This window comes from Lethenteron reissneri, chromosome 4 (assembly GCF_015708825.2).
Source record: "Lethenteron reissneri isolate LAM-NWPU_2019-01 chromosome 4, ASM1570882v1, whole genome shotgun sequence".
Lineage (NCBI taxonomy): Eukaryota > Metazoa > Chordata > Hyperoartia > Petromyzontiformes > Petromyzontidae > Lethenteron > Lethenteron reissneri.
Window position 1 is genome coordinate 10,906,144 of NC_083782.1, and position 14,531 is coordinate 10,920,674.

The window sequence follows — 14,531 nt, forward strand, 5'->3', positions numbered from 1 at the left end:
AAAAGCAGACGAACGAGTGAGAGAAGCCAGCGAGCGCCAGCGCGCTCGTCACGAGCAATACGAAGTAGGCGCCGCCGTAATTGTGCGGCGAGCACAGAAACATTTATCCATAATAGAGGTTTTATACCGCTGCTCCCGTGTCCTTCAACGAGCCGCACTTAGGGACGCGTCTAAGTGGAGCGCCGACTTCCGTTTCGACGGCGCCAGTTTGCGTGTCGAGTTGAGCCACTGGTCCCCCCCGATCATAGGAATATGGAATTTCCACTACTGGCTCAGACCAATCAAAAAGAGAAGACTGCCACGCAATTGAGTGGGGGGGTTGGTGTATCGTACGAGAATAATTATATTGTTGTGGAATTCTAAACCAGCCGAACCACAAGGTGGCCAGATTGCAGTACAGCAAGAGGGTTTCTTGACCTGCCTGTACAGATTTTGAGTGCTTTCGCTCAAGGCACTCCAGTTTTCTTCCCATGAGCAATACGCTCGTTAACAAGGGAACTGGTGATGCGTGGCAAGGCTCGAGGCTCAGTGACTTTGCTGAATAAATGGGCGTTATTATTTAAAGCATCTGCAGAATGTATACAATCTAAGGTGGGTGCGCTGCTGTGTGGTTAGAGCCCTCGAACTCACAATTGGAAAGTGGCAAGTTGATATTCTGGTTGGTCACAGGGTACAGATCGCCCCGGTTTAGGAACCGATGAATCGGATCACGTCGGTGACCAACGTATGACGAGTACGTCAACGTTCGGTTAAACAGGCGTGCCGGCTACACCGATTTTTAGTTAATGTGTTGCCGATGTCTCCGTAGCGAACAAGCAACGTGAACCTGGGCCCCCCCTCCCCCCTCCGACTTTTGCATCACCATGGACAGCGCCTCGCACTCCGCAAATGTCAACGTGCGATGATGTGTCAGGGGAGTGCCCGTTGGACAGTCAGACGGACGGTCTCTCACCGGAAGCTGCCAAAGCCGCGGCTCTGCTGCAGCGTCTGAGCGAACATCTCGTATTTGCGGATGTCGTTGTCGCTGACGGAGCGTCGGGCGAAGCGCATGGCCTCTTCAAAGTGGTCGCGGCGGATCTCGGGCACCGCGTCTTCGTCTTCCACGTCCTGCGGTGACAAAGCGGAACGGCACGGCCCACGCAGAGCGGCGTATCGTCATCGTGATCACGTCGCCGTCACCACCACCACCGCACATCACGGGACGAGCACCTCACCCAGCAATCAAGTCGCCACCAAGCGAGCAGCACATCACAAGGCAGTGCGCCACCAGACAAGGCAGTACCATCGTCACCACGCTAGGCAGCACACCATCACCACACTAGCTAGGCAGCACACCGCATCACTACAAAATGTAATGATAGTATATGGGGCTAAAGGGCACAGTTGATATGTGAAAAATTTGTGCTTTCGATCATACAGGCATGAAAGCTTGCACACGCTTGAATTTGAAATATTTTTAAATGCTGCTGCTGTGTTGGCAGTGGTGACAATGGAACGTGTCCATCAAAAACAGTCTTAAACAGTCAAAGTTTATAATAGGCGACGTTTGGGGTAATAGCCCTTCTTAGCCCATCTTCGGAGCACATATGTGGTCTATGATATAATTTTAGGGCAGCGTTATTGACGAACGTGTTGAATTTTATGCAACTTAAGTTGAGGAATGCTGGAAAACCACCATCTGAATATGGCCCACAATAACAAATGTGCAGCATACAGATCGTCGAGTACCAGCTCCCACACTTGTGTATCATGGAAGGCACAAACCGGGCGATCATTGGCATCTGTGTTCGGGTGGCAGCACTTAATTTGTACCGACATCTGGTACTGGTACTGTGTTTAACTTTATTACGAGACTGCACAGTTTTGACACAGACCTAGGCCGACTGAGAAATATGGTCACGTTTGGTATGCAGAGGAAGAGGTGGCAACCCTAAAGAAGGGACTTTAGCCACTCAATGGAGGGCGGCCATCTTGTCAAACTGGCCCGGATGACTCTGCCACCATGTTGTCTCTGCTCTGCACCTTGTGGGTCACAGTGTCTCCTGCTGGTGGTGATGGGCGGTGCATCCTCAAAATCTGCTCGAGACATTTAAACGGTAAGGCTCCGAGTTCGTCACCGTGGTCACAGACACCGTGTCATCTTGGGTATGGATATAGAAACAGCCTAAGGCGCTCTTTTATAGCTTCTCAAAAATACCATTTAGCAGGTTAATGGGGAATACCGCCCCACCTTACTCGGTGACAAAAAATTCCCCCGATCTTCGGCCATGATTTTGACTAAAGATGACCGTGACAGAATCGCAGCCTTACTCGTTTGGCCCTCGACACCGTCACTCACAAACGTGCATGAGGCAGAGGAGGTAAGGGTACCAACTACCGAAATTCGGAAACACTATAGTGGTACGGATATATTTATATTAAATAATAAGCTTACGGTCATTAAGAGGAAAGTCTCAACAATGTCAGTCACAACTGGCTTTCTTCAGGAGGAACCAAGCACCAATGGACCTCAGTCACGTATGGACTTGGAAAGGAGTACGTGATTTGGTGATGGTTGGGCGCTAGACAAGCAGCTGAACGTAGTGGAAAAGCAAGTTGTGCTTCCTGACCCCACGCCGACTCGGTACAGCCCCAGCACAGCTCGGATATGCACGTGGAACAAGAGATATGCGCGCGAGTGTGTGTGTGTATGTGTGCACTGGGGAGTGGAGCAGTTAGCGCACTGCGCGACAAACCCCGGTGACACGAGTTCGATTCTCGCTGTCAACACCTGTGACGAATATCTGAACCCGAGTACCTGGTGCGATGTGTAAACATCGCTACTAAGGATACAAAGGCTTGGTGCTGGCCACACCACCCCATCGTGTGCAGTGCCGGCCTTCATAAGTGCTCGCTAACCACACTTGCCCCAACAGTCTGATCACTGACCATGGCACCGTCCGGGTTGCTCTGGCGTTCGCGCTCACGCCGGATCTCTGACTCGATGCTCTCGCGGATCGCCAGCTTGCAGGCGCGCTGGCAGATCTCCGTGAGGTCGGCGCCCGAGAAGCCATTGGTGGTCTTGGCCAAGTACTCGAGGTCCACGTCCTGTAAGGGAGGGAACACGCAGGGGAGGGGGGGATGGCGGTGAGCGACCTGGTAAGCTCCACTGGAGACGGACGGACCGTCTAGAGTTACGCGGCATACAGACCTCGTGCGGCACCCGATGCACGGTTACACGTGTGCGTTTGTGGCACTCTGCTCTGAAAGTCTACTCACCGCATGGATTTATGAATGAAGGCTTCAATATAATAATGGATTTAATAATATAGATGTCGATAATATAGCCAGGAAAGCTTCTCCGTTCACACAATTATTTATCAGGAGGGTGAAGCATTGGAATGTTTGGTCAAGTGAATATTTTACCATAATTTGTCTTTTCCCTCACAGTGGTTAGCGAGCTCAATCGATTCTCAGTCAAGGCTGATCAGCGGCGAATAACATCCGATTCTGCCCCCCCACCCCTTCCCCATTCTCTGACCAGCAATGACTCGTCTGGTAAAGCATGGCCAGACAACTCCATGCCTAACATGGCACGGACAAGCCTTCATCCAGCAGTGGATTGACAAAGTGATGCAAGTTATTAATTACATATTAATCAACCAGAAACAGATTTAGACTTTAAACATTATTCAGAGTGGGACCATTTGTGTGGACCAACACGAGCCAACGTCACAACTAAGATACATTAATTGGAATCATTTATAAAATTAAGGAATTAGGATATTTTTTATTAACATTAACTTTTTAACCATCCCATAGCTTCTGCAAAACTTAGTTTTATTCAGTTAAACAGCAATTATGACCAAACAAGTCAACTGGAAACCTACAAATTACATCTAACCAGATACATCCACGCAATTTTCCCACACAAAAAACATTAGGCGGCCATCTTGTTTGCTTTATGAATGGTGAAAGCGGAGCAGACAATAAAGCCGAGCAGACAATAAAGCCTTGCAGCCTTTCCCAAAACTGACTGGTGAAAAAGCAACTAAGTGGCTGGCTAAACAAGAGTTGAAGAAATACGGGAGGACAGAATGAAAGGAGCGAAAGACGGCCTGCGCTTACACTGGTGTTACCCCCAATCCAGCAGTAGACGGAGCATGGCTGCTGCCTAAGTGCAGGGAGAAGCTGACTAAAAAGTGTACATTAGTTAAGTTATATTATTTGACATTGTCTGAAAATAGCTCTAAAGTATTTTTGTCTCATTAGCAATGCTTCACAGAGCCTTGGTATCTACCACTTCTAATTTATTTCTCGAGTTGCGTTTTTCCTTTCAAAGCTATTTTCAAGTTCCGCCTCGAAGTATCTCGCTAATTAGTGCTACCGCGTGCGCATTGTGTAATGATGCATCTGTGTCTGCTTGCGTGCAGGGCGTGCGTTAAGTTTGTGTGCCTGCCTGTGTGTGCATGCTTCTTATGCGTATATAATGCGTGTTTGTACATATGTTTGGTGCGTGTGTGTGTTGTGCGCTTGGCTATGTATGGAGTATGCGTATGTGTGTGGTGTCTGTGTGGATTGTGTGTGTGGTGATCTTGTTTTCAGCGTCTATGTGGGGGTGTCTGTGGGGAGCAGTGGGGGGGCAGTGTTTAGCACACTGTAATACGAATATCTGAACCAGTCCTGGGTCTCCCCTGGGTTAACTCAGCCTCAAAGGAGTACCTGGTGTGGTGTGTAAATATCGGTACTGAGGAGGGCGTGGTGTTACGGCCACTCACCTGCTCGTGTGCTGTGCCGGCCTTCTAAGGTGCTCGCTAACAGTGCTTACCCCAACAGTCTGTTAATGCTATATGGGGGAGATCTTTGTCTTCATGTACATGCATGCGTTTATGCATGTGTGTGTGTGCATGGGGAGCGGCAGTGCAGCGGTTAGCATGCTGCGTTACGAACCCAGCGACCAGAGTTCGATTCCCAAACGCCAGTGAAAATTATCTGAACCGGTTCTGGGAATCAACCTCAAATGAGTACCTGGTGAGGTGTGTAAACATCACCACTGGGGAGACAAAGGCGGCCAGGCGTGGTGTTGGCTACCCACCCCCTCGCGTATCGTGCCGGCCTTCATAGGTGCTACTCGCTAACAGCACTTTCCCCAACAGTCTGGAAAGGCTACACAGGGGATCTTTGTCTAAGTGTTTTTGTGCTATTGTGTGTGTGCGTGTGTGCCATGGATGCTGCATCTCTGTGCACGTATGCGTGTCGCGTCCGTGTGGGTGCTGTACGTCCGTGTGTGCGTGCATGCAGGCTCTCAGCTTGAAACTCCCCTTTATTAAATGCAATACAACTTAACCACCGAGTCGGCCAATACAAATGCTGAGAAATGATTCAATTTTGGGTGAATTTGGAAACGCTTTCCATGGCTCGTGTGGGGCTATGCAACCTTCCAATCCCAAGGTTACCGCATGTCGACGCCGTAGCGGGTTTCCAGCGTCTCAAGATTGTATCGGGGGGAAACAAAACTCGTCGGCCGCACAGGTTCTCAAAATTCCTGTCGTTCCTCGCTCTGGAAACGGAAATAGCGTACCAGAGCGATGAAGCAGAACACGGACAACACGTCACAGCGACAGCTAGCCTCCATTCTTTCTGACGGAGAAAATTAACATTGAGATAAAAAAAACGGCGCCGGCAAAACGCTGGAGGATGCAGGAAAACCATATTGAGTATGGAGGAAGAATCACTAACCCCTCTCTCCCCCCACTCTCATACTCAACGGCTGAATTCATGAGGCCCAATCACAGCCCTGGAGCATTTGAGCTAAGCTTAGAGACAAGGAAGAAGACATGAACATGGGGTCCATCCCCAAAGCTTAGACCGGTCTTACACACCTGAACCTTAGACCAGTCTTACACACATGAACCTTAGACCAGTCTGACACACCTGAACCTTAGACCAGTCTTACACACCTGAACCTTAGACCAATCTTACACACCTGAACCTTAGACCAGTCTGACACACCTGAACCTTAGACCAGTCTTACATACCTGAGCCTTAGACCAGTCTTACACACCTGAACCTTAGACCAGTCTTACACACCTGAACCTTAGACCAGTCTAACAGACCTGAACCTTAGACCAGTCTTAGACACCTGAACCTTAGACCAGTCTTACACACCTGAACCTTAGACCAGTCTGACACACCTGAACCTTAGACCAGTCTTACACACCTGAACCCAGAAAGGTAACAACCGGCTAAAACCCCCCTGCAACCCCCCACCTCCCTAGACCCCTACCCCTCTCCCCTCTCCTGCTCTGATAAATCTGACGTGCCTCATACCGTCGATGCCCTTGGAACTGCCGCCCAAAAGGTCATAATGTTGATCTATTCTCATCAACGTATGATGTGAGGGAGGATGTGGAATACAAAAAGTTTATATCAAAAAAACCATGCCAGAAAATGAGCAGTATAATCCTGCCAAAGAGCTTGCTCCAAGAGTTTCTCCATTAGCTGCGGCTAAGACGGAGCGGCGATCCGCCGGGATTAAATGTCCCCTCCGCCAAGACGCGACTCACAGCCCTGCGAGCGTCTCCTTGCCCACAAAGGCAATGGGGGGGGGGGGGGGACAGAGAATGCTGATCCCCACTCTGGGCCTTGAGCCAACCGTGGAAATGCCACATCAAATCCACATTCCCTCTTGCAGAAACCATTCTATCCATATGAAGATGATGATATCCCATAATATATGGGACAGGGACGACACTAAGCGGGACACAGGCTCGCAACTCCCTCCAATCGCGAGGACGGGCGCACCGCCAAAGCGTTGCCGGACAAAAATGGGGCCACGTAAAAACTGCTTCTCCATCCCACCCCGTTCTACATCCATATGCTCTTATTGTTATTCCTGAGCAAGGCGAGGAGGACGACGACTGTAGGTTAGAGGAGATTAAAACCCCTCACCGCCAATTATGTATTATTGTTTTTAAATGTATCAATTCAATTTCCCTTGCCATTTCCTCGTGTCAATAAGCGTCATTGCCGGGTCATCTCTCTCCACCCGAAATCCCAACCATCACAACAAACTGGCGATTCGGGCCCGAACACGTTAATGGATATTGATCGCGCTGCCACAGCCGAGGACTTTGCAATCAGCATCAAGGTCAAATCTTCACAGCGGTGAACGGGGCTACGGATCTTCCAACCTCTTAAAACAACCGCGCGTCAACGAGCAAAGTGCGGCGAGTGGCATTTGTTTTTCCGGCGGTGGGGTGGTGGGGGTAGAGCGGTGTGAGTCTTGACAAATAAATATATTATTGATGGTCCTAAAGGTTGATTTGGCGGAGGCGAGACGGGAGGCGGCTGACGGCGAATGCAGTGGCATCGCCAGATACGAGGTGCACACACACACAGCAATGGAACAAGGTTAGCACATTGCGCGATGAACCTGGCGACCCCAGATCAATCCCCAGCCATGGCGATCATCAGTGGAGTGATATCTGAAATGAACCTGGGCAATTCCCATTCCTTTAACCCACACCGTACTTCACCGAGTTGGTCAGTCAAACAACCGCCACGACTAAGCCAAAATAAGGAAGCATTTGTCCAGCGGTGTATTGACAAAGAGATACAAATTTTAAAGGTAAAGGAGCAGCCCTGCAATTACAAGGGGGAGCTCGAGAGATGCCCTCAAGGAAGTATTTGACCTACCCTGCTATGTTGGCCAGATGTCTTGGAAGAGGTAAGTTCCAACACACATATATGGCTGGGTAGACAGAGGCCGTGCAGGGCTGGGGGGATTCATGAAACGTTCGCGATCGTCTCAAACTGCCGCGCCAGGAAATCCAATCGAACCGTCGACCGCCGGATCGACGGTCGGGCGTGCTGCTAACCACTACAACAACCACCGGTGGCAGCTTACCGCCGTGAATAACGACGACGAGCAACAACGCCCTCCGCCCTCGCCGATGTCTGGGCTGTGCTCTTGGCAGGGGGGGGGGGGGCGAAATCGAGTGCCCCAAGCAGGAACGGCATTGCGGGACGGCGGCGCGGGACGGCGGCGCACGCGGAACGGGAAAACAACGGCTCGGCACTTCACGGCGGCCTCACGCCTATATTTAGTCTCCGAGGCGGAAGCCGTCCTTTTGCATATCTCCTAATCGAAGCCATTAAGCACATTTAAAAATGGAGCCCTCTTTTCCTCTCAGGAAGCAAAGGAGGAAGAGAGCACGGCAGGGGGAGAGGGGCGGGAGACGTCGCGAGAGGGGGCCGAGATCCACGGTGAGACAAGTGCGTCGATATCACGTCACGCGGCTGTCCGCGTGACCGATGAGAATGCCAGGCAACAACAGAGTAACTTCCCTGGAAGAGCCTCGCCGAGTCTCAAGCGTCGTTTTGAGGAGGGCTCTCCTACGTCGGGACTTTTGGCGGACGCCGGAATGACCGTTTCGGGGGGGGGGGGGGGGGCGGGCAGAAAATGTTGCCGTAGACGGAGGAAGAAAACCGAAGCACGTGTACGGGGAACAATCTACTTGCTGTACTGATGTATACTGCCAACTTCGCAGACCAGGAGGTTTGGTATCATGCACGATGATCCTGAACATATCCACTGTCAAGGAAATTACCAAAATGTACAGCTCTTTGGTTAATCCACTGTTAGATGAAGGCTTCCTGACATGGTGTCGGTTACAGTCGTTGTATGCACCATACCTCACCGTGCTGGTCAGTGCAGGTTTTTTGGTTTAGATCGCGTAAATATATAAAGGTGTCATTAAACCCACCACCACCCGCGACAGCCAATTAGTAAGGTTTGTCGCATAAACAGAACAAGCCAATTCGTTACTAGTGGGTTCATAGCAGAATGCACTAACCAGTGTGCAACCGTTCCCCACAATGATTGTTAAAACACCGCATACCAATTTGGACAAGGCAATGAGAGCTTTAGAAAATAAATCTCTAAATTTGATAGGTTGCATAATTGGAGAAAAGAACCACATCAGCATCTGGGGGTTGTGACAGGGCGCTATTACACACCGCAGCATTTCTATATTGAAAACTCATTTCTTTAGAACTGCTTTCTGTATTTCGTTTGTTGTCTTTCCCCCACACTTCCAATTAGCACAGTTGGATACGTACAATACTAAAAGGTGCAACACACACACTTACATAGCAGGGCCAGACATGACTAAATTAAACTTCTTCTTGGTTCTTTCGGTAAAGTCACGTAGAAGGGAAGTAATAAAATAATAAAAATAAAACATAATAAAACAATTCTCACGACGTTTCGGCCACAACGCAAGCAGCCGTCCTCAGGTGAAAACCAGGTCCGTCGAGGCGACAGAGTCTGAAGCTCTCTTCAGACTCTGTCGCCTCGACGGACCTGGTTTTCACCTGAGGACGGCTGCTTGCGTTGTGGCCGAAACGTCGTGAGAATTGTTTTATTATGTTTTATTTTTATTATTTTATTACTTCCCTTCTACGTGACTTTACCGAAAGAACCAAGAAGATGAATCCCTGCAGTCACGAAAGCTTTAAATTGAAATTTAAATTAAACTTGTTCTGTGCGATCGTCAAGAACCGTGATATACCAAGAACACACAAAACGTCCGTCTCTCCACATATAATTATGTCACCAGGCTACAAAAAAATGTTGCCTGGATTCCTGCCTGCCTCGCACACGGCCAAAGCATGTATGATGGGGCATTGTTTTCCAACACTATGCGTATGACAAAAATATATATTTAGTTCCAAGTGGAGACTGTGTCCATTATTGACTTGCCATACCAAACTAATCTACATCGTCACCATCACCCGATTGACAATCCACTGCTGGCCGACTGCCTCCCAAAGCCGTTGCCACCACCTCCCCCCCCACAAGTCTGCGATGTAATAATCCACGCAGCACCTGCACACAAACCGATTTCATTGCTCCATCTCCAGCGGCGGACGTACTCTCGCATGCCTTCCCTCCCTGGCTGCCACCATTCTTCCTGACAATCGTCCACAATCTCCCAGTCTGCCGAGATATCCTGCCCAAGCCTCTGAACAATGTCATTCAAGCTGTAGTAGAAACATATATAAAATAGTATAAACCAAGCGGCAAGTCCAGAATTTAAGTGGCTCATAAAAGGCAACAGAGCACAGGTAATTTGAATCTAAATATTTGAGCTCACCGTTTCCAGAACAAAAAAGTCATTGTCTAAATGTCCGTAATTACAAGCAATTTGGTTCGAGTATAACTTTGGGGACTAATTATGACCAATTTTGACGAGCTTTTTTGGGCTAATCTTGAACTCGGTACAAACTCCAGATATTGAATTTGGTCAAAAGCCAAATGGGGTGAGAACTAAACTACCCCCCAAGCTTTCAAGGTTGGGAAGCAAACTGAACAACATATTGTTGGCTCTCACAGAAGGAAGAAAGAGATGGAGGTTTGATGCAATTAATGGCATCGACAGTGACAACCCTTTGATTTACTACGCGAATCCTTCATCATCATCAGCCATAATCGATCCCCGCCTGGATGGTCTCCCCAAACCGCCACCATCTTATAAAGTCTTGCAATTCAACGATCAATACAGCTTCCGTGCAAACGAGCCGATTTCATCGCTCCATCTCCATGGTAAATGTCCATTCAGGTGCGAGTCTTGACCACTGTCCATCATCTCTGCCCAATCCCACTTTTCTCACTGGTCGATACGACGTGTCTAACTCGTGCACGTTCTCCATTCATGAATGTCCTCTCGTCAAGGTAGCACCTTTTTTTCGATTTAAAGCTTTCGTGACTGCAGGGATTCATCTTCTTGGTTCTTTCGGTAAAGTCACGTAGAAGGGAAGTAATCGAAAGAACCAAGAAGAAGGTAGCACCTCTCTCCATGCTTTTCTGCGCATGCTGCAGCTCGCGTTCTATTCTCTTTGTTAGCATCCACGGTTTTTGAATAACTTTTTTTTATTTCAAGTTGTAACACGCAGCACAGTGCTGGCTCATTCTTGAAGAGAGAGAACGTCTCAGAGGCGCAAGGGGGACCCAGACAAGCAGGAAGGTGGTAGCTACGCAATGATTCCCCCCTCCAAGTTCTGCAGTCCTCTAATTTTAAGTTGTCAACCATTGATAATAGGTTTTTCCCTTTTTTTCTGCCAACAAAACAGCTGTGTTAAGATGTTACACCAAACTGAAACCTTTTACAAGGAATCATGTCTGCATTAACCAGATGTCTAGGTTCCTCAATTAAAATATAAACACAATTTAAACATGTAAAAATTATAGCAATAATCTACTGCGATCAAACTTGATCATCTATAAAAGACAAAAGTTATCGTGACTAAACTCTCATCTTTGGCTGGAGTGCTACTTCTATGCCATGCCACAAACATTTCAATCTATGGTATGTGAAAGCCCTTCCAAGGCTTATCGTTGGAATCTGTTTAGCATAATGGAAAAATAAATCGATTCCCAGGTATGGCCTTAAGTTGTCTCCTTGCATAAATAATTAATAATAATTAGCTGCCCTTTGTCCATTGCTGGATGAAGGCCTCTCCACACCCAGTGAGCTCTGGGTGTTATTAAACCATACTTCACCACACTTGTCAGTGCAGGTTGATAAACGCGGAGGCTGGGCAGGGGAGCAGAGCACGCCACTGATGTTAGCCGTGAGCAGGCTTGAGTTTAGGCGGCTGGGTTCAATAAGCAGTGTGCTAACCACTACGCCACCACTCTCACCCCCAACCCATGCCTTGCATTGTGTGTGTACAATGCAAGGCAGCAGGGAAACCTGCCACTTAGGACCCCAATGTACACGTGTTGAACTTAATTCACACCGTACAAAGCCAACCGTTCTAATCGGAGGTGTGGGGGGAAGGACAAACTAAACACAAGAAGCATAATACACGGGCATAATATGACTTTGAAACCCCCCCCCCATCTCCTACACAATCCATAAGTAGTGACTAATCCCATATCTGCATTTTCCATAAATATGCTAAATTCATCTGTTGATATGCAAATTCCTTTGTCAAGGCGCCCTCCCTCCTCTAACCCAGCTTAAATATACGCTGCCAAGCTTGGTGGTGTTCATTCAGACGCTGTCTTTCCGACAGACCTGCTCTTCACCCGAGGACGGCTGCTTGCGTTGTGGCCGAAACGTCATGAGAATTTTATTTTATTATGTTTTATTTTTATTATTTTATTATTTCCCTTCTACGTGACTTTACCGAAATAACCAAGAAGACAGTTCTAAAGAAATTAGTTTTCAATCTAGGATTTCAACGTGCATAGCTCCAGTGGCTTCCTAATATCGGAAGCAAGAGCGTTCCATACGGCCGCAGAAGCTCATCTCGAAGTGCACGATGCGGCGACCGATAACGTTCTTATCCATCACTAGAGGCATTTCGGCCGCATCCAGGATGGTACAAGAGGGGAATATGCGAGCCGGCAACAACGCCACGTATGTAACGTTCGCGCGCTCAACCACCTACGAAGGCGGCGAGCCCCCCTCGTTATTATTCGTGAAGGGGCGATGCGCAGCCACTCGTTTCCAGGTGCTGGGGTGGATTGTTTGCGTCACGGGACTGAGGGGAATGGTCCGGCGACGGCTCGAGAATGCCTCTGCCCAACGACGATGGTGGTGATGGTGGTGGTTGATGTATATATGTAGAACTTCTTTCGCACCATAAGGAGCCAACCGTGCCAATCGGAGGTGCGGGAATCGGAAGTAGTTAACATTTCGCCCCCGTGGCGTCCCGATCCAGAGTCCACTGGGGTCATACATGATATGATGTAAGCGAGCGATTCCACGATAGCAGCAGGCGTGGGGAGGGGGGGGGGGGGGGGAGTTTCTGACCTTGGCGATGGGAGACTTGCGCACGTTGGCCTTGAGGATGGCGCTGCGGGATTTCTCGTCGGGCAGCGGGATGTAGATCAGCTGATCCAGGCGACCGGGACGCAGGATGGCAGGGTCAATGATGTCCGGTCTAGAGTCGAAAAACACGCACGCATGCACGGTCATATAAATGTACAGCCGTTTGGTCAAGTTACTGTTGGATAAGAACCTCAGTTGAGGAAGACACTGACGATTGACTGTCAAATTAGGTCCTCTGGTGCTGTCTTCTCTGGTCCTCTGCTTTAAAAGCACGTCCTTGGCTATCATCTTATTGAGACAAATAACTAGAAGTGTCTCTATACTCCTGTACACGTATTCATCTCTCCAACAAAAATAAAGCTGAGTTTTATATAAAGCATCGTTCATGCCAATTGCATCTCGTCAGCAGCCAGGCGGCGAGCCGACATCAACAACTGCCCAAGCTCTGTAGTCCTCTATATATGAACATGTTTTCAGCAATTTAACGAGTGTTTACACGTGTGTGAGGTACACGGAGCACTCGGAGAAAACTGACGCGTGTGTGGGGGCAGCGCTATCCCTTCTGTATGGACCGACAAATTTAATTCGCACTTTGCGCAACCACCTTCTCCTGGCAAGAGCCAGGATACGCACGACACCTTGACGCCCACGGGAAGGCCGTTTCGCAACATTTTGTGCGATCCACCAACGCTTGCCTAAATTGCAGGCATGCACCACCACCACCGGCCGGCTAACCCTCGTAAGTACGTACGTAGAACTTCTTTCGCACCGTACGATGCTCACAATGCTGGCCCGCATGCCCCCTACAACGCGGGCCAACTCTCGACAGGAAACCCGCTGCGGACTTCCCCACGAACTACACCGACTGTCGAACATTCATGTAGCGCTCCTGGTGCTTGTGGGGAGGTCACAATCCGATGAGCTATAAAGCTCTTTTCACAGATGTCCATTAGTTTGCACATGCCCTTGGGGTCGGGTCGGCTCAGGCCTCGGCCGGGATCGCAACCCGCGAGCCGACTGAGCGCCGGGGAGAGGCCTCACCGGTTGGTGGCGCCGATGATGAAGACGTTCTTCTTGGTGCCCATGCCGTCCATCTCGGTGAGGATCTGGTTGATGACGCGGTCGGCCGCGCCGCCCCCGTCGCCGACGTTGCCCCCGCGTGCCTTCGCTATGGAGTCCAGCTCGTCGAAGAAGAGCACACAGGGAGCCGCTTGCCGGGCCTGAGGGCACAAGGTCGAATATGGTCAGATGAACTCTTTTGTATTTTACCAGGTACGGACCACTGAGCTGTATAAGTAACATGGCCACAAATGATAGCTCAACAAAATGGCTTATCATGATGAAACATTACAGCAGCCAAATCCTGTAAACGCACACTTCTAAATGTGGAGGGAAAAACTGGAGGACCCGGAGAAAAATCCATGTGACCACAAGGAGAACATGCGAACTTCAAATATGCAGGTGTCGGGGTCGGGAACGAACGCACGTAACCTCCCCCCCGATGGCCCGCACGGCGTAGGGAGGCCCCTTAACCAGCAATCGGCTGATAAATGGTTGTGCATGTGGGGTTGTACTCATTCAAGCTCAACATACTTCAGGATGCAAGACAAAGATCCGCCCCGTATAGCCTTAACAGACTTTTGACGCAAGGTGTTAGCAAACACCCATTAGGGTGGGTGGGTAGCACCACGCCCGACCACCTTTGTC

The 14,531-nt window shown here is 49.3% G+C and overlaps 1 protein-coding gene across 1 annotated transcript in view; it reads right to left on the reverse strand.

Moving 5' to 3' along the window:
- The window catches only part of LOC133350548 (transitional endoplasmic reticulum ATPase), a 71,484-nt gene that overhangs the window by 4,806 nt on the left and 52,147 nt on the right, over positions 1–14,531 (reverse strand). Inside the window, exons 14-17 of the mRNA XM_061564990.1 lie at positions 13,866–14,044; positions 12,807–12,936; positions 2,929–3,087; positions 953–1,107 (exon numbers count right to left, since the gene is read on the reverse strand). Of these exons, the coding sequence (XP_061420974.1) occupies positions 953–1,107; positions 2,929–3,087; positions 12,807–12,936; positions 13,866–14,044 (623 nt within the window). The remainder of the gene's footprint in view (positions 1–952; positions 1,108–2,928; positions 3,088–12,806; positions 12,937–13,865; positions 14,045–14,531) is intronic.